General features: G+C 41.9%; 1 protein-coding gene across 1 annotated transcript in view; it reads right to left on the bottom strand.

Annotated features, from left to right (window-relative positions):
- LOC146360867 (fibroblast growth factor 14-like) overlaps positions 1 to 19,740 on the bottom strand; it is a 71,729-nt gene extending 51,989 nt beyond the window's left edge. The window contains exon 1 of the mRNA XM_084921299.1: positions 18,396 to 19,740. Within this exon, the coding sequence (XP_084777425.1) occupies positions 18,396 to 19,071 (676 nt within the window). The 5' untranslated portion in view covers positions 19,072 to 19,740. The remainder of the gene's footprint in view (positions 1 to 18,395) is intronic.
- Positions 19,741 to 25,479: the final 5,739 nt, after the last annotated feature.

Consider the following 25,479-nt stretch of genomic DNA (forward strand, 5'->3'; position numbering starts at 1 on the left):
TAACATATACAGTGGGATGCAAAAGTTTGGTCAACCTTGTTAATAGTCATTATTTTCCTGTATAAATCGTTGGTTGTTACAATAAAAAATGTCAGTTAAATATATCACATAGGAGACACACACAGTGATATTTGAGAAGTGAAATGAAGTTTATTGGATTTACAGAAAGTGTGCAATAATTGTTTAAACAAAATCAGGCAGGTGCATAAATTTGGGAATCACAAAAAAAAGAAATGAAATCAATATTTAGTAGATCCGCCTTTTGCAGAAATTCCAGCCTCTAAACGCTTCCTGTAGGTTCCAATGAGAGTCTGGATTGTGTTTGAAGGTATTTTGGACCATTCCTCTTTACAAAACATCTCTAGTTCATTCAGATTTGATGGCTTCCAAGCATGGACAGCTCTCTTTAACTCACACCACAGATTTTCAATAATATTCAGGTCTGGGCTGAGATGGCCGTTCCAGAACGTTGTACTTGTTCTTCTGCATGAATGCCTTAGTGGATTTTGAGCAGTGTTTCCAGTCGTTGTCTTGTTGAAAGATCCAGCCCCGGCACAGCTTCAGCTTTGTCACTGATTCCTGGACATTGGTCTCCAGAATCTGCTGATACTGAGTGGAATCCATGTGTCCCTCAACTTTGACAAGATTCCCAGTCCCTGCACTGGCCACACAGCCCCACGGCATGATGGAACCACCACCATATTTTACTGTAGGTAGCAGGTGTTTTTCTTTGAAATGCTGTGTTCTTTTTCCTCCATGCATAATGCCCCTTGTTACACCCAAATAACTCAATCTTAGTTTCATCAGTCCACAGCACCTTATTCCAGAATGAAGCTGGCTTGCCCAAATGTGCTTTAGCAAACCTCAAGCAGCTCTGTTTGTGCTGTGGGTGGAGAAAAGGCTTCCTCTGCATCACTCTCGCATACAGCATCTCCTTGTGTAAAGTGCGGTGAATGGTTGAACGATGCACAGTGACTCCATCTGCTGCAAGATGATGTTGTAGGTCTTTGGTGCTGGTCTGTGGGTTGACTCTGACTGTTCTCACCATTCGTCGCTTCTGTCTATCCCAGATTTTTCTTGGTCTCCCACTTCGAGCCTTAACTTGAACTGAGCCTGTGGTCTTCCATTTTCTCAATATGTTCCTAACTGTGGAAACAGACAGCTTAAATCTCTGAGACAGCTTTCTGTATCCTTCCCCTAAACCATGATGGTGAACAATCTCTGTCTTCAGGTCATTTGAGAGTTGTTTTGAGACCCCCATGTTGCTACTCTTCAGAGAAAATTAAAAGAGGAGGGAAACTTACAATTGACCCCCTTAAATACTCTTTCTCATTATTGAATTCACCTGTGTATGTAGGTCAGGGGTCACTGAGCTTACCAAGTCAATTTGAGTTCCAATAATTAGTTCTAAAGTTTTTGGAATCAATAAAATGACAACAGTGCCCAAATTTATGCACCTGCCTGATTTTGTTTAAACAATTATTGCACACTTTCTGTAAATCCAATAAACTTCATTTCACTTCTCAAATATCACTGTGTGTGTCTCCTATATGATATATTTAACTGACATTTTTTATTGTAACAACCAACGATTTATACAGGAAAATAATGACTATTAACAAGGTTGACCAAACTTTTGCATCCCACTGTATAAAGGCTTTGAATTGATTTTAAAAAAGTGCATTTCCATCTACATCTACATTTGTCATCTACAGTGACAGAAAACAATCCCTCAGATATGGATGAAGCTACAGATTTTAATATATGGATGCTCAACATATATTTCCAGCTGCACAGAACAAGGGCACACGGTGGGAGCCTAAGCTTAGCTTTACCAATTCAGTATCAGCACCAAACTTATAAAATCACGATGTCACTATTAAGTTGATTTTGAATACAAAACATACACACACTTATCATTTAGCTGGTGAATTCCAAAGTTATGGCCAAAAATGTGTTTTGTGAGGACTGTAACACCAAAATCTAAGAACTTCTTCTGTAATGTGAAATTACTCCAGGGGAATGGGGGACAGGGGGACTGACCGAGTTACAGAGAACTGACTGGACACAAGTGAAACTAATGATGAGTGAGCAGACAATTACAGTACAGAAACAGAAAAAGATGCAAAATAAGTATTTACCACAATAAACAGGAAATCATTAAAACTGAAACTCCAGTTTTAAACTCACTTTTGAAGCCAGCCTCAAGTGGCTGAGAAGCTACGTCCATGTTTTGCACTTTCTGTGGCCAAAATGTGATCCCTGAGTGACCACTGGTGCCTCCTCCATGTATAAGCTTCTTTTCCTTTTACAGCACATATCATTTACACATTCCAATTCACGCTCCCCTTTCGTGTATCAATCCATTTTGTGAAAAAAGTGTACCCTCCTGTTGATCCTGCTGCAGTGATGGACAGTAAAATTATTGTGTGGTCCAGAAGAACATTATACTCCTGAGCAGACTGGTCCGCAGAAATCTAATATATCTGTCAATGCTAATCCATTTACTTCAGAAGGCAAAGTAAAACTGATTTGCACTCCCCCAACCTGCACTAAACCTCAGCCCCCTACCCACAGCTCCTCCTGCCAACAGTTTGTGGACCTTTAGTGACTAATGGCTATGATTTTCTTCTCATTGCTCTGAGAAGTTTTACATCACTGTAATTTTCTGGCCTGTCTGCAAATGAGTCAGTCACATCTCAGGCAGGTTTCACTGTGTTCACAATGCTCAGATGCTCTGGCAGAATACAAAAGGCTGGAAACTCGGGTTAGTTTTGATGTCCTCCATCTGTACTATTATGCATTGAAGGTTTTGTTCTGCTTGTTGCAGCTTGAAAGACAGACAATACGTTAACTGCGTGCTCCATAATTTCCCCACTGAAGGAGATTAGAGCTCGGCTTGACTGCAGTGACAGACGCCTTATTTTTCCCTAACAGTGGTTTTTTTGTTTAGCTTTCATACACGTCTGTATGCAAGGCTTACTGAACAAGACGCACAAATTACTTTTCAGTAATGGGAGCAAAGTGTATAGTTAGATAATATGACAAAAAGATAAAATACTTTGTTAAGCATTTGCTGCTCAACAATGGAGAATGTTTTCAGAGCCACCCACTGCCATGCACACGCTGTGTGGGAACTTAAGCTTATTTTTCTCAGCAGCAGCTCCAGGCAGCCCGTAGACTGAGTGACGAAAGGTCTAATTTCAGCCACAAGCCATAAAAAAAGTTGCTTTAGCTCACAGTTCTTTGTAGTTAGTTGGGAGAGGTGGAGTTACCAACTAAAAAAATGTGGCATTTTAAGAAAATGATTAAATCATTTTCAATTTGTTGGCAGCGAGATGTCTTACAAAAACATGCAACAGGCCCATGTTTACAACTGTGTAGCATCAAATCTTCTTTTAAGAACAGTCCATAAGCATCTGGGCGCTGAGGAGACCAGCTGCTGAAACTTTTTGGAGAGGAATGTTGTCCTGTTCCTGTCTGATGGAGGATTGATTTGGATTGATCGGAAATGATTTCATGTTTTTGGTTTCATGATGTGCTAAATGTTTTCAGCTACGTAAAGGTCTGGACTGCAGGAAAGCCAGATCAAGGACTCTTCTACTATTAAGCCATGTTGTTGCAATAGATGTATTAATGCACCACAATACCATTGTAATTCAGGCTTTTGAACTGAGCACCAATGACAAGCCAGATGCTCTCTTTCCTCTTTAGACTATAGGAAGCAGCATCCATGTTTTCCACAAAGAATTTACTTTTTTTCATCTTTCATTTAACTAAAAAAATTTGAACAAATAATGTGTTTTGTGACAGATACAAAGTGCCTAAAGATATCATTTTAAATAGCTTCTTTACTAAGTTCTCTGTTATGTATAGAAACACTGGTTCATCCCTTGATTTAGGTGTGTTATTTTCTGTCTGAATTATTCATAGGTTTGTTAATTGTCTTAATAACAAAAAGCATTCCTGTGAAAGTGGTCAGGTACAAAGACTGGACTGAAAATAAATGTCCAAAGAAACAGAAAGAGCTTCAGAAAACCTGGAGAACTAGTGTCCCTAAAACTATATATCTTCTTACTAATTGCACACCGAGGTTGATGGCATATTCAGTAACACGTGTTTATCTACAGCAGGTCTGCAGCATGAGTTACCATGGCGATGTAAGTAATGAAAACCCTTTGTAACCCTATGTCAACATGAAGTTACCTTCCTAGACCCCTAATCCAGCTTCATAGTGCAGGCCCCAGCTTTGATGCTAAACCTTTTTTGTTTCTTTGTTTGATGTTTCTACCAGAGTCACATTCCATGTTCAAAAGGGCAGAACATTCACCAGCTCAGTTATTGCACCTCTCAAAGAAAGACTTTTGGAGAGATTTGAGCCTTTTTGAACTTCCTCCTCATTTCAGTTTCTTCATGCAGAAATTCTCCTGCATATGTGCCGAGGGCTCTGGCTTGCAGTAGCTACAGTATTATGCCTGCAGGGTTGTAATTTTTGGTGTGACTTGCAGTGCAATATCCATTTGCAGTGCCCTAAGGGGGTGTACAGTGTCTGTGTGGTAATTGCCTCTCGCCATGTTTTTAATTGACGCTGACTGAGATATATGTCTTATAGTTTGTACTACAAACTGTTTGGTATGAGGCAAATTGAATTTAATTGTGATAAAAATGATTTCTTCCTTCATCTTGAGTTTTCTTTTCCTTGATTGTGGTATAAGGTTTTGGGATCTCTTGCTCAAGACAAGCTTTTTCGTTTTTTTCCTCAAGCCTGTAATGTATGAAAAACACTTGCTACACGCACAAAGTCATGGGAATGATGACACTCCTTTGATAAGTATTGGTCATTGTGCTATTTCAACACAATCTACAGTGGTTATGTTAGAAAAGTTAATGGAGTAGGTCGTGAGCAGTCGGATTGATCAGAACAATTCGATTTGGCAGCTGTGGTTAAACACTTGGATGAGGCACCTAAACTTCAGCTCGTGCTTCACCTGTTGGCGGTTAAAGGAAAGGACAGCACAGCAGTTTGTTGAGGAAGGCAGAGAAAATCAATGCATTGATGAAGCAGGCAATGAGATTTATATTATGAGATTTATGAGCCCCAACACATTTAAGAGGTTGACGGATTGGGTGCTGGCATGTTTACGTTCAACAACTTGTTTAGTGTACCACAATCAAATTATTGTGTTCAGCTGGACTTTTCTGGAGCCTTTGACATGCTTGGATGAGGAGCTAACCAAATTATGCCAGGCTAACCTCAAGGTAAAGCCAGTTAAATGAAATATATTTGCTTGCAGAGCAACATCATCCGGTGCACTGTGTAGAAGCTGGAAAAGTAGAAGCATGGCATCAGCAACTAGGGCTAAAGAAGTGGACTGAAGTAAACAGTTTTATTGGGTATGTTTTCCATTACAGGAGGTATGTGAAAGACATTGTATAGATTGCTCTTCCTTTGCATGAACTCACTAAACAAGGGAGATGTTTTAAATGCACTCAGGTCAGCTTTGAACAGCTCAAGCTTAGTTTGATTTCAGACCCAATTCTTGCATATCCTGATCACCTAATGTGAGATACAGAAGCTAGTGATGGATGAATTAGGTTGGTCCCATCACAGGCACACGTCATAATCCACGCTAGCAAGGTTTTGACTTGACAAGAAGGATAATAATGGCAGAAAGGAGCTGTTGTGCATGCTCACACTGACTTAAACCCTCACTGCGCTATGAGGTTCCAGGGGCTGGATGTACAGGAAGCTCTTTTCAGGAAATATTGTTTCTTCATTAATCTTGCTTTTCTGCCTCGTTGAGCGTGGTATAAAGTTTTGGGATCTTATGTTCCTTTGTGAATCACAATCATTTGGTCTATTACTCAGTGATTGTGATTCACTAACAGGTGAGGACGTTTGATGAATCCAGCAATAGTTTTGCATGCGTGCTTTAGGGTTGGGCGATTGGACAAATATATCGACTATCGACGATAGGCTGTGCCCTCGTTAAAGATTTTAATCGTGATGACTGTGTTAACACTGACAGCCCTATTTTTGGGAGGAAATTAGTTCGTCCATGTTTGGATTTCTGTGTTGTAAACGCCCAAATCAGTCCATGCATGATTACATTGCAAACCATCAAAAAGTCTGCACATGCGCAAATGTATTGCCCATCGTCAATTACTGGACTGATGATTGTCGGTTGGAATATTTTTACATATCGCCCAACCCTAGCATGCTTGTTTTAAGTGGGAACATTTTTACACACTACTGTCTTTCTACTGTCTGGTTTATTTCATTAAAGCACTTTCAACCACATGCTTCATTCATCCATTTACACATGCACTTATGTGCCGATGAATGCATTAGAGGTTCAGTATCTTGCCCAAGGATGCATGACTGGGGTTCAAACCACCAACTGTCCAGCTAGAAGACAACCCGCTCTGCCTCTTCAGCTACAGCCACCATAATTACAGCCACAAAGTCACAAAAACAAAGGAGTCTCCACTTATTGCACACATGACTTAGCCTTGCTGTGACACTAAAAAGACCTCACACACAAATCTGGTTTAGCCACAGTGTTACATAAAAGGAAACACCTTTTATAGAAATATGTGCATGTGGCATGTCTGTGTGTACGGTAATCCCTCTAAAAATGACAATGTGAACAGTTCAGCAGCATGGTGCATTAGCCTGTGAGGCTAACATGGGACTGCATCCAATTCAAACTGTGACACAATACCGATGTGAGAGTAAATCTCCTCTGTGGCGAAAAAAAAAAGGAGATTTCAGTTGAGTGAGAAAATCGGATATATCTAAAAATACGCACTCTGTAACAATTCCTTTATTAACAGATTTATTTTGATAATAGCTGAAGGCAGTGGTGCAACCTTTTCATGGCCGGTGCAGAACATTTATCAGATAATAACTCAATATAATTTTTCTCAAAGCAAGTCCTTTAAAATTCTCACTTTGCATAGCCTAATAGCTCCAAGTCATGTTCGATAAAGCAAGATCCTTCTGCCCAGTTAGAGTTAGATAACAGTATGTTTAAAGAATACCGTTTCATAAAAGCTTTCACTTTTCTTCAGCTTTCAATTTACTTCAGTAAACAGAGAAGAAATACAAGCAGCAGACTCTAATGCTCAGATAAATCTACTGTATTCTGCAAATCCCGTAAAGACCACAGCAAACAATGAAATTTTACAATTGACAAGTATCGTCTGTGTTCCCAAAGCCTGATGTGGCTCAAAAAGAGCAAAACAAGCGACTGCAAGAGGAAAAAACAACTTTGCAAAGAATCAAGCACCAGATGAGTGGATGACCTCATCTGTCCGCTAGATGCACACATACTGACACACCATCGACAACTATATAACAGAGACCTCCAGGCAGACGTTAGAGAGCGACGCCTGACTTATCAATTACTACAAGAGGCATTTTAAGTGTTGTGTGCATCTAACTGTGTTCTCTGTGCTCTTGGTCCAAATGCATAAGGACAGTGTGTGTCCTTTTGAGTCGTCGTGGTCAAGACCAGACACTAAAATACCTCCTAATATTAATATTATTAATGTAGATCGGTGGGATTATTCACATCAGACACATTTGTGTTATTATGCTGGACTCTTTCCTGAATTCTTGATTGCTCACATGGCACAAAACATGCACCACAGAAAAAAGTTTGATCTTGTCACAATTTCAAGTTTACACAAGAGAAATACATAAGAATCTGCTATTTCATCTCTACACTCCCAATAATCGTGTAAATTTAACACAAAACAATGAATATATTTTAAAAACTCTGGTTTACAATAACTTTGTGATCAATTTTTAACTAAAGTCAAGACTGTGATCAGTTGTGATTGGCCTGTTTCTAACCAACTTTCTCAAAGTTGTTGTAAAGATCTAATGGGTGAGTTTAAATCCTCCTAAAACCTTCTATGCAAAGCATAGAAGTATGTTTATGACTGCAAAGAGCAAAGAGTGGCTTACCTGCTTCAGCTTTGCCTAAAGCAGCCTTTATTCTCTTCTCCGCTACCTTCAATATAAATTCAAAGTCCATGGCGCGCACACACCTGCAAACACCAGCCCATTGGACTTACTTGGAAAACGTACTTCTTAAATTCTCTGCACCCTTCTCTCTAGTGCTACACACAAACACACACACACACTGTGAGTGGGATAGATATGGTGATTATGTCATGCAGGGTTGTCATCAAGCAAAAGGTTACCACAGACAAGAGAAGACTAAAAGTCAGCTCGAGTGTGTGACTGAGAGGTAGAACAAAGGGAGAGATATCAAGGAGAGGTGCTAAGAAAAGCTACAGACTGAAAAGCCATCAAAAACAAACAACACAGGAGGGCTTTTCAAATGTTTAGAGTCGCCTTTAATGGAAGGAAAGTTTTTATTGTCCTTTCGGCACTATTGATGAAGACCATAATGTGGGTTTGCACTGATTTGGGGTGTTTTTAGAAAAATACAGAATTCCTCCAGTCTTGTCCTTCTGTACTTGAGCAATGGTAACAGTGACCGAGTGTATCTGGCAGCTCCGGCCGCACCAATTAAACATTTTTTATGTAGCCAGTCACAGAGAGAGACTGAGATGCCGTCAAGTGCCTCTCTGCTCCTTATCGTTCAGTCTGTGAAAACACTTCTCAGTGGAGCCTTTGATGCCCTGTTGCTTTTTTAAGTGCACTTGGAAAAATGTCACTGGGCGCTCATTCTCTTGTGACGGATACCTGGAGCCGAGTCCAGACACATGTGGGTACTCCTACACCCACGCTGAAACACACACATCCTCACCTTTCTTCACTCGCTCATTGCTTCATTTTGAAAATTATAGTCTTTCCAGTGCGACCGCTGCTCCACTGTAATTAACAGCACTAGCTTCTCAAACGATTTTTTGACACCCTGCAATAACTACACTTATTTACCTCCACATCTCTGCTGTCCTATCCAGGCAGAAATCTAATGACACAGGATTTGCAGCAGAACTGAGATGTTTCATAAGATTATATAAGTCACTGTCTTGGTTTACAGCATGAATGAAAGCCTCCTTTTTAGTGAAGACACTGTCCTTGACATAAGATGTTAGCAGTGTGGCTGCAATCTTTATCAAGAGTGAGTCTTTTTTAAAGACATCCTAATTACATTTTTATTAGGGGCGGGGAAAAATTGATAGAGGATAGTGTTTTGCATGGCAACATTGTATAGATACAGAGACACCAAGTATTGATATTTAAATAAATAAAAATATTCTTGAAGCACTAAGAACAAGAAGGCTGACATCGTGAGCCACCATCTTGTGATAACGTTAGCAAATTCACATTAAATCCAACACTGGTCTGACTTAGCTTGAAAAACCCACCCCTAATTCAGAGCAAGCTAACAGCTCGATCACACAAGTCAAATAGGACAGCAACCTTCTTACAGCTACACAGAACTGCTGACTGCCAGCTGATTATATTGAATGTTTTCACATTTTGCAACTGTTTCCACCCCAGAGGTTGTTGCACACTCATGACAACTTTTGACCACAAGGCAATTGCACAGGTCGCCTGACAGGAGGCAACCTTGATGCAAGCAGTTGCAGCCTGGCTTGGACTGACTGCAATCACTCTCCGAGAGATTGTTGAAAGTTTGTAAAAAATTGGAGTATTTAAAATGCAAATTGCCATCAATCTGAATCACTCCATGTCATTGAGCAGAACTTGACTCGACTGGCACCCAGCTGGTTATATTCAGATTTTATTCCTATAGTTCTGGCATAAATGTTGCATAACGCTTGGCTTGTGTCTGCAATATAAGTTTGTTTTGTTTTAACCAAAAATCTAGCCTGATTATATAAGGTGTGTGTGTGTGTGTGTGTGTGTGTGTGTGTGTGTGTGTGTGTGTGTGTGTGTGTGTGTGTGCGTGTGTGTGCGTGTGTGTGTGTGTGTGTGTGTGTGTGTGCGTGCGTGCGTGAGTGAGTGAGTGAGTGCAAGTGCTCGGTATGGCATATATGATGAGTCCAGACGAAAGGACCAGCAAAGTCATCCCTCTTTTTGCAGACTAAGTGTGTTTGGACAATGACGCCATGATCTAATAAGCATCCTTACACACACATACACACACACACACACGCACACACACTCATACATGCATATGAGGGGGGATATTAGAGTACTGCACCAAAACCCTCCATGTGACCGTAGAGGACTGACATCACTACGGCTGTCACTATTTTGCCAACTCATCATCTTTGGACAACATAACAGCGCGCAACTAGAACAGAGAAAGAAGCACACAATTCAGTTGATTCAACAACGCACACGAAGGTGGATTTTAAAGGCAGATCTCAGCATAACCACTTTTTAAAAGCAATATATTTAGATGGCGTGTGTAGTCCATGCGTGTTTGTGTATATGTGACCCTTTCGCTTACAGCGACAGATCTGAGTTGGCACGAACCCTGCTGCTATACTCCAGAGTTTGAATAAAACATAAAGTAAGACGCCTTAATGGAAACTCTCCGAAGAAGGTGAGCAAGCTTGCCTATGTGGATGCATGGACTCGCACGCCTACGTGTGCTATAAAAGGTGAAAGTCTCTATCTGGGTCACGCCACATGGGACACGAGACATTGAGTAACACCGTGCTTTATTCCTCTTAACAATGAATGATACAGATGCTGGTGGAGACGTTTTTCAGTAGTCAGACACCATTCACTCAGCTTCTTTCTGTCAGAACATATACACTGACAGCGAGGCCAAACCGAATCACTAAACTCAAGTATTTGATTCCATGGCCTTGATTCTACATGCATTAGTTGAATTTAGTCCCTGATATCAGTTATATGGCCTGTAGTGCCATTCTTTGAACAAAATCATTTAACACATAGACTGTATATAAAGGATGGTAAATGGCAAGTGACCATAACTACAGGTTTGTAGACCGTTTGTAAACCTTTCAGCGTCTTAATTTTTTTGTAGCCATTAGTGTCCATATTTGGACAAGAGGGCTTGGTAATCAGCAGCCTTGATTAGTGTGGAGGATCTTTAAATTGTGCAGATGCAGCGCACACTCACAGGTACCTGCTAATTAGCACTAACTAAAAGACTTTATCAAATATAGGAATTTCTCTTACTAAAATTTAAGCTCAAAATTCTTGGTCAGCTTGCTGCCATATAGGAAGTCTTGTTAATTATCTTTAATTAAAATGCTACCGATAGGGAGTGTCAGGGTGGTGCAGTGGTTAGTGCATCACAGCAAGAAGGTTCTGAGTTCAAATTTAGGCAGTGTGGAGTTTACATGTTCTTGCTATGCCTGTGTGGGACCTCTGGGCACTCCTGCTTCCTCTCTCACTGTTGAAAGTCTTGCATATTAGGTTAGCTTAACATTGTAAACTGGCTGTAGGTGTAAGTGTGTTAGCCCTCCAACAGACTGTCTATGTGACCAGGGTATACCCTGTGTGGTGGGGCGTGGTCTGCGGGGCCGTGCAGGGCAGGCGAGCACACCTGCATGGCATCAGCAATCATGCCAAATATGGGACTGGGTCCTGACTGGTTGTTGATGGTGTTGATGTGCACAGAATAATAAAAAACGTACAGAACACGACTGGGTCTGCCGTGCAGGTTTACACCCTGCTTTTAACCCCACTGAACTGGTTAAGTGTTTTGTTTTGTTTTTAAATGGATGGATTGATGTTCCAAAAGGCACCAGCACAGCTGAGAGATCCAGTTCAGGGGCTTGAATTAGCTAATGTAAATCCCAGTACACAGCTAGAACCCACAAAGTGGTGCATTTGAGCCATAATTAACTTTTAAAAATAGATCCCTGTAATGAGATGAGGGGAAATTAGCTAGAGAGCAATAAAATACCAGGCTGCAAACATTTTAACACTGAGCGCCAGCCTCAAGTGGCTACTGGAGGAACTGCAGGTTTTGGTGCTTTTGAACTAGGTTATTTGTCAGAGGTCACTGCTTAGCTTTGATCCCAAATAGCTAAATCAACTCTAGATCAAAATGTATTGTATATTATACCATCATCCAACAGCAGCAACTACAATTATAAAGAAACCAAAACCGAAGCTTGCTTCTGATCACCCGCATCAGCGTGTATCTTTACACGCTGAACAAAGCTGTATTTCAGCCATGCAGGCGGACCCTCACTAAACAGTGCAGTTCACGGTAAAAAAAAAAAGAAGAAGAAGAAGAAGAAAAAGAAAAGGTCAGTAAATGCTGAGTCAGCTAAACTCTGTCTCCTTCCCATCAGCAGGTCCGTATTTGACAGCCAACATAAATGCACGCACATAGAGAGAACAAGAGCAAGAGTTCATATGTTATCTTTAATTGAAGAAGAGGGAGACAGCTAAATAGTGCTGGCTGCTATAAATCTGCAGGCTGAGCTGCAGCAGGATACTGGTGGGAATTCATGTCTCTCAAGATAGTGTTAAATACATAGTGCTGTTCCTCTTTACGTTCACGCTGCGCGCGTGTGGGTGGGTGAGATATTATTTCTTCGGTTAATTGCCTCATATGACAAAACGGCACACGCAGAAGCCGAGTTTCTGAAGCCGAATTCAATATTTGCAGTCACTTCATTTCAGCTATTTATACAACACTGTGCTTGGTGTTACAACAGATCAACAGATTATTTTCTCCATGGCAGAATAAACTAAATTGTCACACAAAACACAAATAGTGTGATGTGCCCTGCTGTTGCAGAAAAATGTGATTAACTGCATCCACTTACAAACTTTTTGATGAACTTAGCATGCCTGTTATTGGAAGCAGCTAGTGCTACATTGTATTCGACACAAGTTTACCAAAAAATGTATAGCAGATTATGTATTTCGTCTATTCGTCAACTGTTTGAAAGCAAAGCTGTGACTCGTAATGTATGCATTTAATAACATTTTACACCCCTAAAAAGAGTGGGCGTGAAAGTAGCAGGGTTGCTCTGGTTAGGAGCATTTCAGTTGTCAGAGTCCCCGCTTGTGTATCACAGGAATGCACACGCTCTCTCATAAACCCAGCAAGCTTTGCTCCGAGCCAATTCATCAAATGAGCACACAGGAGCGCAACATAAAAAGGAATTAAAGCAGGAACAAAGCGCCCAGAGGAAACAAAACACATCCAGTCATGTGACACTTTGTAAATTGCCAGCTGTGACGTTTTGGGAGGATTTAAAGCTGTGAATGCTCTGCAGTTATTAGCAAACCAGCTATTTCACCTGTGCCAGCACAGCAAAACTGGTTTGGTTTTGTTTGTTTTCAACTTTAATCTGTAAGATTCAGGAGCCAAACACTAAATGAGTGTTTTCTAATAAGACGAGCCTTTTTCATTTATTGATAAAGTATAAATATAGATTCAGAAACCACTTTATATGGTTGGTAATGCAAATATCTAATCAGCCAATTGCATGATAGCAACTCGATCAATTTAGCCACATAGGCAACCTGATGAAGTTTAAAATGAATAAAGGCGATTTCAGTGACTTTGAATGTGGCATGGTTGTTGGTGGCAGTTAGGCTGGTGTCGTCAGTATTTCACAAACTGTCTGTAGTTTTCAAAGAGCCAAAGTTTATTCGTTAACCAATAACTTTTATCATAGTTTTCATCAGTGACACTTTTTTCTGATGAAAACAAGACGATAAGTAAATAAAAACTAATGCACGTACAAAAACTACGATCAATTGTACTGATACTATGGACAATGAATTTAAAAAAGATGAAAATGTTCTGGTGACACGAGATCCAATCAGAACTAAATATCTTGTGGGAAGTGATCAATTGAGAATTAATCTACAGAGGCAGTAAGGTTAGACATGCACAATATGATCTGCCCCCCTGCAAATAAGTTGAAGCTCCCATCCTCCTTGTTTTTTTATAAACACTCAACAAAATGTTAATAAAGAAAGAAGAGATAAGCAGACATATGGACACATTTCACGTTTGATGTCAAGTTAAAGAAGATGCTTTGTAAACCATGTGAAGCAACTCTCACCAATACAGAACTTTATGTTTTAGTCAACTGAGGCAACTTTGGATTTAATCTCATGATATTTAGTCGGCTAAAACTACAAGACTTTAGACATTAGTCAAACTTAACAGTGGCCTGACAATGTTTTTGACACAAGAGGTCAAAGGAGAATAACCAGACTGCTGAGAGGAAGACAACAAAAACTCAAACAACCACCGGTGACATGCAAGGTCTGGTAAGAGCATCTCTGAATGCACAACAAATCAAACAGATATGCTACAGCACCAGAAGATCACACCAGGTCCCACTTCTGTCCACTAACAACAGGAAACAGAGGTAAGAATTTGCACAGGCTCCTCAATACTGAACAAGAGAAGACTGGATAAATGTTGGTCTGATGAGGCTTTATAGAAGGGGCAGAGTTTGGTATAAACAACATGAAAGGTCTTAAATAATCAGGCCCCATCTTATCTTAATGACTTTGTAGTACCATATCACCCTATTAGAGCACTTCGCTCTCGCTCTGTAGGCCTACTTGTTGTTCCTAGAGTATTTAAAAGTAGAATGGGAGGCAGAGCCTTCAGTTTTCAGGCCCCTCTTCTGTGGAACCAGCTTCCAGTTTGGATTCGGGAGACAGAAACTATCTCTACTTTTAAGATTAGGCTTAAAACTTTCCTTTTTGCTAAAGCATATAGTTAGGGCTGGACCAGGTGACCCTGAATCCTCCCTTAGTTATGCTGCAATAGACGTAGGCTGCCAGGGGATTCCCATGATGCATTGAGTTTTTCCTTTCCAGTCACCTTTCTCACTCACTATGTATTAATAGACCTCTCTGCATTGAATCATATCTGTTATTAACCTCTGTCTCTCTTCCACAGCATGTCTTTTATCCTGTCTTCCTTCTCTCACCCCAACCGGTCGCAGCAGATGGCCGCCCCTCCCTGAGCCTGGTTCTGCCGGAGGTTTCTTCCTGTTAAAAGGGAGTTTTTCCTTCCCACTGTCGCCAAAGTGCTTGCTCATAGGGGGTCATATGATTGTTGGGTTTTTCTCTGTATCTATGAAGCGCCTTGAGGCGACTTTTGTTGTGATTTGGCGCTATATAAATAAAATTGAATTGAATTGAATTGAATTGAATTGAATTGAATTGAATTGAATTGAATTGAATTGAATTGAATTGAATTGAATTGAATTGAAAGCATGCCTTGTATCAACTGCTCAGGCGGCTGGTAGTGGTGTAACACTTTGGGACCTTTAGTACAAGCTGAGAATCTTTTAAACACCACAGCCTACCTGAATATTGTTGGGCATGTCCATGCCTTCATGACCAGGGTGCCCATCTTCTGATAGCTGCTTCCAACAGGATAAAACACCATGCCACAAAGCTCAAATCACCTCAAACTGGTTTCTTGACCACGACAATGACTTCTCTGTACTCAGACAGCCTACATAGTCACCAGATTTCAGTCCAACAGAGCATGTGGTGGATTGGGATGTGGAGGAGGAGATTCTCATCATGGATGAGAGATGTATGTCCAAAATATCTGCAGCAACTGTGTGACCCTGTCATGTCAATATGGACCAAAATCTCTGAGGAATGTTTTCTCCACCTTGTTGAATCTGTACCATGAAAAATTAAGCCCTAATAATAATGGAGCAGATTTATATAGCGCTTTTCAAGGCACCCAAAGCGCTTTACAATACCACTATTCATTCACTCTCACACTGGTGGAGGCAAGCGTAGCCACAGCTGCCCTGGGTAGACTGACAGAAGCGAAGCTGCCATATCGTGCCATCGGCCCCTCTGGCCAACACCAGTAGGCTAAAGCGTCTTGCCCAAGGACACAACAACCAGGACAGAGAGCCCAGGGATCGAACCGGCGACCTTCCGGTTACAGATGCGCTTCCCAACCCCCTGAGCCACGGTAGCCCTTAAGGCAACAGGTTCTCCAAACAGGTACCAACAAGGTGTACCTAACAAAATGCTGGAAATATTTACAGCTTTAAGATCATATATTGTCTTTTTCTAAGGCTTTCTGTTTCAAAGTCAAACACACAAACTCACAACAATGTTTTCTGTTTAGGCTTTTATTACACACAGCATGCTATCTCCATGATTAATATGATTAACACAGTATGCTGTTCTATAGGACAGAATGGGATAAGGATATATATTAAACTGAATATTGTTAAACTTCTTCTTTGCTGCTTCAGAAAACATAACAAACTAAAAAGCAGGGACTTATTGATGCTTACACATACAACAAAACATCTAAAAAAAAAACCCAATGAAATAGCCTAGCGATGACAGCTAAATTCTAAATAACTGTTAATAACTCTGGTCAGCCACTTTGTAAAAATGTTTCAGCACCTAGGTTTGAAATGCTGGTTGCTGTCCATGGTGCTGAAATTTTTTGCATACCAGTCCTTTTCACACATCAGCTCCAAACCAAAAAGGGGACAGTGCTTTGTAATCACTCAAACAATAAAAAAAGATATGAGCATTTAGCATTCAGGGACAAAGAGAAGACACAGCATTAATGGCTGACCTCATCGTACCCTCTGAAGATCTGCTGTGCATGTCAATTTTCTTCTCAGAGCTGAATATTTTTTCACTCTGTGGGCTCAGTGGACTCTCAGATATTACCTCACTGTTGCAAAGGACTTTGTAGAAGGACAGAACGATATCAACATTCTGTATGCAGCTGCTGCTAACGTTTTAGATTCTTTTGGTCAAGTATCATTATATTTATGCAGTCCTCTATCTGTCTGTGTGTTGCACCTGTAGTGTTTACAAATACATCTTGCTAACCAAGCTTGCTAGTTTTAGATGAGAACTCAAAAACAGCCACTTTTGACGCCAGAAAGTTTCACAGCAGCAGCCAACACTGAGGCTCCAAAATGACAAAACCAATGGGTGAAGTCACTGGTGGCTATGTCCATCTTTTAGATACAGTCTACTATTTGCACCAGCACCTTCCTTCACTTTGTCCAAAGGCAGATAGTGACAAAGAGTGAAAAACGTCATACATCACCCCTTCAAATAGTCCTCTGTCTATTTGACTGGTGTAGTGTACTGCTCCTTTAACTGATGAATAGCTGTTGAGACACACTGGAAAAAAAAGGCCAGCTGCAGAATCTGGACACTGACACTGCATGTAAAATGAACTCCCCTCTCAGTTTCTATCTATGGTGACTCATAATCTATTTTTTTTTAAGTTATGGGATTACAAATGTGCACATTCCAATTTACTACCACTCGTACTGACACCTGAGATCACTTGTTAACTCCTTATTACTACCTGTTGTCATTTCATGAGCCAATGAAGTACTCAACAAATGCCCGGTGAATAAAAAAAGTGACAAAGCGATGAGTAATCTGAATAAACTTTCGCTTGTGTTCACTGAAAATATCTGACTACAGGGCATGCATCATTTAACTGCCCTCTCAACACTGTGTGCAGGTCACATGGGCCAGCTCTCTGGTGCAATGTCAATATGCCAATAAAGTCAACAATGTCTGCTTCATTAGTGATGCCAGTGTCAATCTCTGCTCTGCTTTCAGCCACACAGAGGGGAATCTTCTGGAACAAAACAAACACAAAAAGCAAACTAATTAAGTTTGATAATTGAGTTTGCAAGACTGCCCTCTGTACTCTCTGAATTGGTAAATTCAATCACATCTCCCACTGACTTCAAATCTTTGCATCTTTGTGTGACAGACCCATCCCTGAAGGTGGACATGTTGCACGTGAGCACGAGGAGCGCTAACTCTCGGCTCACCTGAATGAAAAAAAAAAGTTGACGCACATACAGTATTAGGGGTCCTCCCCACACACCCCTACCCCTTCCAAAGAAGCTCTGCTGTGCACAGCATCGCATTCAGACTTCGATCTCAGGAGAAGAGATGTGACTGAAATAGAAAACACACACACACGCACACACACACACACACAGACACGGGACTCTTTCCTATTCCACATCATGCACTGTATATCCACAGTGGAAGTCTAAATAAGGCCATGTGTTGTTTAATCATGCAGAGTACTGGAACCTGAACGGGTCTGCATGCTGCATTAGACTTGATTTGTCTGCAGCATCTCTGCCACGCACGGCACGGCACGCTTTTCCTTTAATTTTATTTATTTTTTTGTCGGCACGCACTGCCACCGTATACTCAGTATTTGTGCTAATAAGTTAGCACCCCCACCCTACCACCTCACCTCACCTCCCCACCCCACCCACACCCCCACCGTTCCCGTGGCGCTCTCACTTGCTGCACAACCACGATTGCGGAGAAACACCAGCGAGCGCTCGAACAGTGCAGTCTCGGGAGGGAATTCACACACAGGCTCGCGCTCGTGCGCGCACGCACACACACACAAACAGAACACCTAATAAAGTCTTCTTCTGTCACCTCCACGCACGCACACACGCGCACAAAACAAACTCACCAGTTGGGTTCTTGTTTTTCTTGAGGCTCCTGCCACAAAGACACTGCAGCATATGCGATCCTTTGCTGAAAATGTTGTTCCAAATAAACCGCATGGATTTGGCTGAGACGGGGGGAGAGGAGGAGGAGGAGGCAGGAGTGGAGGAAGACGAGGTGGGGGACGAGAGGCGCTCCGGATGCGGCAGCCTAAAATTCACCCACCGCATGGGGGCTGATACGCCCCCCTGTTTGCATGCCAGCAGAGCCGGCCAGCTGTTGGGCTCAGTTCGGCGGTGCTTGGCCGCCCCGACCTGCACCATAGACAAGAATAAGAGCAGGAAGCCCGGCTCCTCGCCCGCTTTCTCGCCCGGTTCCCCCACGAGCTCGGAGACCACCAACCGCACGTATTCCGCGTCGACGTCGTCCCCGTGCGGCAGGAAGAGAGCAACCGCCGCGGCGCTTGTCTCCTCGGTCCCCGCCTCCGGCTGCCCTAGCTGCCGGCGGTCCTCAGCCGAGGAGCGGTCGCTGCTGCCCGGCCGCCGCGGCGTGGAAAGCCCCCAAGCGCTCCTCTTCAAATGGCGTCGTCTGCCGCGCGGCGCGGGGAGAGGAGCGGCAGCGACGGACAGGCATGCGGCGGCGCTAGCGTGAAGTCGGCGGTACGCGGCAGCTGTCGGCTTCTGCACAAAAAACCATTGCATATTAGTGGGGATGGCAGGGGTCGATGTGTCCGTCCGTCCGGGAGGAGGGGAAGGGTGCGGATACCGGGGGTCCGTCAGCAAGTCGGTGGCATCCCTGTACCCGCGCGGCGAGCGAGTAGGCTACTGCAGCAGGGGGGCTCCCTTCCAAACGCGCACACCAGCACGCTGCACACTGGCAAACACGCACGCACGCGCTAGATGCACAGTCCTTTTTTTCACCCAGCAGCTTCTCTGGTCTCTGGTCAAGTGAGAGCGCACACACGGCACTGGAACGGGCAGGTGAACCACTGCGGGGAATCTCTGCGCTACCCCGCTCCGTCTTTTTCCTTCTTTTTTAAAAAGTCCTCATAAATATTTGATCCACGTTTTGGCCTTCACTTCTCAATAATCCATAAGCTCCAATGCGCCAAGACACTGGTGCTGTCTGTCTCCCCTTCCTATCCTCTCCTCCACCTCCTACTCTTCACCTTCCTGATAAACAGGAGCTGCTGGACTGTGGTTCTGCTTGCCGTGTCTGTGACTACTGAAAGTAAACGAAGAAGAAGACCCGAGTCTGGCTCCTGGTCCTCACGCGCTTCTTTCGGCGCTTCAAAGTCTTTCTGCGCTCGAGGCAACCAGCGGCCGGCGGGGCGCGAGGAGGTGCACTGACTAACGATGCCAAATCAGTTGCAAAGCCGAACCCAATTAAGCAAAACATCTTTTCCGCTTGGTAATTCCAAAATAAAAGTCCCTCCCCCTTTCACCATTTTTGAGTTCATGTGAGGAAACTGTCGATTCAGAAGTAGGATTTCACTATTACATAGGCTACAGCAACAGTTTGTCTTGAAACAACAACTGTAATATTTTTTTCTTAATGTGGCATCAATACTCCTTCATAGGAATGAAATGAATACTATCAGAAAAGAAGAAATAAATAAAACAGGACATTTGTTTAAAGATTTTTAAATAAGCCTATTCCGTTTATAAAGTTTTTTTTTAAAAAGTTGTTTTAGTAAAATTTACCTTAAACAACGTAGTATAAGCTATAGCACAATTCCCAGAAAACACAAATAAAATAACTAAAAAATAACAAATCAATCCTCTTTATAATTCAAGTATTTTGGTGTTTTTCCTTCGACTTTTGTTCTGAAGGGAGAAGGCACCTCCGGTTTCCTCGTGCAGTTTGATGCGGGCGTACTGGCAGAAGCAGCATCCAGTAAGTGTAGACACGTGGTTTCCACACCGTCAGTCTCCGATTGCCTCTAACACAGAACCGCAATCAGCAACATTTTGGAGGCAGGGGTGACACGAGGTCACTGATTGGTGGAAACCACCGCCTGCCTTTGTCTGTCTGCTGTTTATTTGTACCCAGTAATGGCTGCTCTAAACTCACATATCCGACTGTTTAATATCGCCTTCACTGCTGCCAGATGCACACACCTGTTGATTGAGTCGTTTAAAACCAGTGGGCTGGCGTTTAGCTCATGTATAACCTGCTGTCTATAGGAAACTTAGACTACGATTGCTCTTGTGTGGTTCGCTCGTTCAGTTCTCCAGAACCTCCAGATATGTGGACCTGTAGAATACCGGCTAAAAATGGTGCAGTGATTTTGTATTCAGAGAGAGCTGGCGCTGTCCAGAGTGCTGAATCCGCATTCGCCTGTCAAACTCACACAGGCCAGGGAAACTGATCGTTATAACGCTTCGTTATCCTGCTGTGTCAGTGACTAAAATGTCCATGTAATTCATAAAACACTGACTATGTCTACATTTTTCTGAGAGAAATCATTTAAAATGAAAACAACTATAAGAGTCAGTGCACACATTAGTGTTTAGAGTTTTCTTGGGAGGCTTTTAAAACACACCATCCATTCTCTGGATAGCTTTGTGGCTCATTTGCCTTTGAATGGGTCAATTTAAAAGCCTTAAACAGCACTTTTACTGAGGGGTGGGGAACTTTTATGCAATGCTTTTGATGTTTGCGATGCAATTAAATCCGCCTTTCGGAGCTGACAGGAAAGAAGGTGTTAGATTGGTAACTTAAGAAGAAGTCATACTTTAGAAAAGAAATAGAAGCATTGTAGGTTAAGATATGAAGTCTAGCATATGTATGAAGTCATGATTAAAATAAATCCTCCATTGCTGACCCGTCTGCACCACTGCTTCAAACATACTGAACAGTCTAAAGTTGTCAGATATTGCAGTCTTTGCCCTTTAAAACCTTACATCCACAATTGATCACTGAAGATAGTCTGAGATCAGTCCACATCAGTGTCTTTTAAATCTCTTTAAAACATTCTCATTGGAAAGGTTTTATCTATTGGATCCTGTATGATGAATGGAGATACCTTATCCCCATAGGTCAGTCGTTCACATTTTCTGCTGCCGGGTGGTGGCCTCAGCTGACCCCACATGGCTTCAGACAGACTGCACAGGAGGTGAGGGAAAAGAGAGCAGACATCCAGATGAAGCTCAGACTGTTCTGGAAGCATGGAAGCGTGTTTATGATTAGCAATGCTCAGTTGATTTCCCTGGAATGGATTTTTTTCTTCAATGTCCTTGCCTGGACACACAGAGCTTGGATTTATGAGGCTATGCTACCCCAAGAAAGTTCATCCAGACTCTCTGCTTGTTTTGCCTTTTTCCCTTCAATGAGTTGAATCTGTGAGCCTCATGGATCAAACCCTGATTTTTTTACATCCCCAACTCAACTTGGGCTGTTTTTATTAATAATAGATATCGTCCATTTGGACTAATAGCTTGTTCTTAAAGGAGTTCACTGACTTTTTAATCCTACACCATTAAGCTGTCCAGATTGGTTATTACAGTATTATTATTACAGCATACTAACACTATTCATCAATACTACTCCTGCTCCAGCTACTGTCCCAGCTTTTTTTTTTTTTTTCAAATGACTGAAAACTATTTTGCTTTCTTTGTAGAAAAAAACAAAAAACAAAGCAAAAATCCTCAGCAAATTGAGAATAAATATTTCTCCATCGTTTTCTAGGGCTGCTTCTGAGTACGGGTGCTCTGCAAGGTTCTGTTTTGGGGCTTTTACTCTTTCTCCAGCGCATTTTGAATTTTAAGCACTTTTAAGGATATTTATTATTGGTTATGTTTTTTAAGCCCCAAGATGTTTCTCGGTTACAGATCTTACAGAGGTGTTTATACTTGATCAAAGGTTGGATGACTGACAATTTTCTCCAACTTAATATACATTAAAAGGCCCGTTATTAATAAAAAACCACATTATGTATTATAAGAATAAGTATTTTTGTGTTCTGATTTTGTATTTTTCTCATTTTTCTGTGAATTGTTTTACAACTGTTGTTAACAAGAACCTGCTTCATCATAACATATAATCAAAAGAATATAATAACTATAACTATACGTTTGCTCTTTCTATTTTATATTGAAAGTTTGCAAATGTAGACTTCATTGAAAGTACTGCAGTGGGACATGTTGCCCCAGCTGCACATGATCATTATCTACCTTTCACATCTACATATCATCAGAAAAATACTACCGGTCATTTCCCCACAATGAGTGTATCAAATATAAATAATTTAATATTTAGCGTGAAAAGAAGAATGCCATCTGCAGTCATTTATATTTTGCAGTTTGGCTATTTGACATATTGGTGCTAAACACACTGAAATAACTCAGCTGGGAGAGCGTCAGACTGAAGATCTGAAGGTCCCTGGTTCAATCCTGGGTTTCAGCATTTTGGTAGTTTTCTGTGGAGCCCAAAAAAAATCCTGGTTGTTGTTTTTAGATATTTTACCAGAAGAAGGCTCACTGGAGTCACCACAATGGATCATCTTCCTCCACCTAACCACCTTAACCCCATTTTCCTCTGTCCCACCAGTCCTCTGCATGTCCTCCTTCACTACATTCATGAATCATCTGCTCCTCCTGCCTGGCTTCAACTCAGTGCCTCCAAACTCCAGCCACTTCTCCTCCTCTTCTTTCTTCAGCCAGCAGTATGGCTTCCACACAGTTCCCCAAGCAGAACAGGAGAAGCTTGGTTGGTGGAAGGTGGGTTGCAAAGCAGCTTGCAGATACCCAAGAACTCTGGGTAGTGTAAAACCGTTTGAACACCATGCCCTATATGAGATTTTCACACTGAATGTGTGTCATGATAGGAGACTGGAGGCAGAATATTGCACTCACTGTGAAAAAGTTAACTAGATCAGGGCAGCAACAATGGACAACTTGAGAAAATGAAGGCAAAAGACTAGACTTGATTGCTCAACAAGAAACAACTGGGAGCGGAGCACAGATAAAAACAATCACTGGTGGAGACAGAATGGGGGGACAATTACAGTTACAAAGGAAGGGGGGAAGCAAAACTAGAACAACTCTCAAAGTAAAACAAGAAACATAACGGAGACAAGACTCCATACTAAATCAGGGGCTAACAGATGCATGAGACAGTGGGAGGAAGGTAAAGGGAACCAATAAGGGAACTAACCAGAACTAAAAATAAAAATACAAGAACCAAGGAACAAATCGAAAACAAAAGGGAAAATATGAAATAAGAATCCCAAACAATACTCAGCAAAATCCAGGACCGCAACATTGTGCAGTTGCACCATCAACTGATGTTGGCTGGCACTGAGATCACCCGATCTGTCGGGGCTGCCCAGGCTTGACTTTGGTACTTGCTTGAATTAATGCTGTGCTGGATTTAAGCTATTACTACTGTGAGTAAAAGAAAACATAATTAGAATATAGTGTGCTTAAATTTGCTTAGATGAGGGGGTCCAGCTGTAGATTGGTGAATGTCTGTGTGTTTTAGTTTGGTTTAGCTATAGGCCTGAACTTGTCATAACTTAGAAGTAGGTTTGCAGGAGACTCTCCACATGCTTAGCTGTAAAAGTAAGACAACAAGAGGCCAATGGCCCAGTGGATGCAGAGTGGGGGTCTCAGTGCTTGTAATATGTTTTGTAGAGGAATTTGGTGTAGCTTGGGTGAGGGGAGATGGACTTTTATGACTGGCAGGAAGTCACATATACAGAGACACACACTCACTCACGTGCACACACATACACACAGGTACGCGCACACACAGGTACTCACGTGCTCGCACATACATACACAAACACAGGGTTTACAACACACCATGTGGGTTTTTGATGGGGTCGCTTCTATAAAACTGGTTGTAACAAACAAAGAAGTGAAGATCTGCAGAGGGACACCGGCCTTGCACATCTCCGCTTCTATAAGGTGCATGCATAACTGAAGATAAATAAAGGTTTTGTGAAATGACTACTGAGTCCGGTGCCGTCTCTGGATGCCCGAGGAATAAAATAGAACCAGGGTGAAACTGCTTCACGTAACACTACACATGGGAGTTAGTCCTTTCACTGCACTATAACAGTCAAGCAGCTTGGTGTACGTTTGAGCAAGAAGACATCTGCATTTTTATTTTAATTGTCAGGCACATGCTGAGAAGAGAGAAATTCTGTGCTGGCACAGATAAGCAATTACAGCCAAACACTGAAGTTTCTGGAACAAATCTCATTCTCTACTGCAATGCAGTATTGGCAAATGAGTCCAGTATAATGGTCCCCACAAACAACCCTGTCTCCTGCTTGTTTGTCTCTAGACTTGTAGCTATATGGCTGCACCTATTTAAGATACACATACATACTTATTACTGAAGCATGGGTGAGGTCTGGCAAATGTTATTTTCACTCTCTGTTCCCACTATGTTTTATTTTGAAGGCTTCAGTGCTGTAGCATGGGATTGCTGTCATCAAAGGGCAAAATATCATCCCTGCGCACAGAGAGCTGCTTCAGCTGAAAGTGACAACAGCTACAGAGCATGCGTGACTGTGTGTGTGTGTGTGTGTGTGTGTGTTTGTGTTTGGATTTAAGAAATCTGCGCACAGGATGCAATGAATGCAGAACACCAAGAACAATGGAGAAGGGAAAGTAAAAGGAGTGGGGAAGGAAGAAGAGAAAGAGAGTAGAGTTAGGAGGAGTAAAGGGACAAAAAGAGGAAGTATGAAAGCAAAAGACAGACATGTAGAGAGTGGCACGCACACAGCCAGTGAGGATTCACAATAAGAAAAGGAACCAGAAGACAGGTGACTTAATTACAACAGTGAAAGAGATCGTTTAAATCAGAAAAAAGCTGACACTTAAGATTCCGACTTTGCTGTAGATCTTTACTCACTTGGATCTGACAGCAATGACACTGCAGTAATGCCTCTGAAAAGACTTTTTTCCTTTTATATTTGATTGAAATTTATAGGTTTTTATGCTGTATGTTTCAGGTATATCACTATGCTTAATTGGGGAAACATTAATAATGTTGGGGTATTCTAAGCGACTGGACTTTAAGTTTCTTGAAGACATTTCAACCTCTCATCTGAGAAGCTTCTTCAGTTCTAAGACCTAATGGTGGAGAGTCCCAGC

Source organism: Perissodus microlepis, chromosome 23 (genome assembly GCF_051167445.1).
Source record: "Perissodus microlepis isolate ML-2025 ecotype Zambia chromosome 23, ASM5116744v1, whole genome shotgun sequence".
Lineage (NCBI taxonomy): Eukaryota > Metazoa > Chordata > Actinopteri > Cichliformes > Cichlidae > Perissodus > Perissodus microlepis.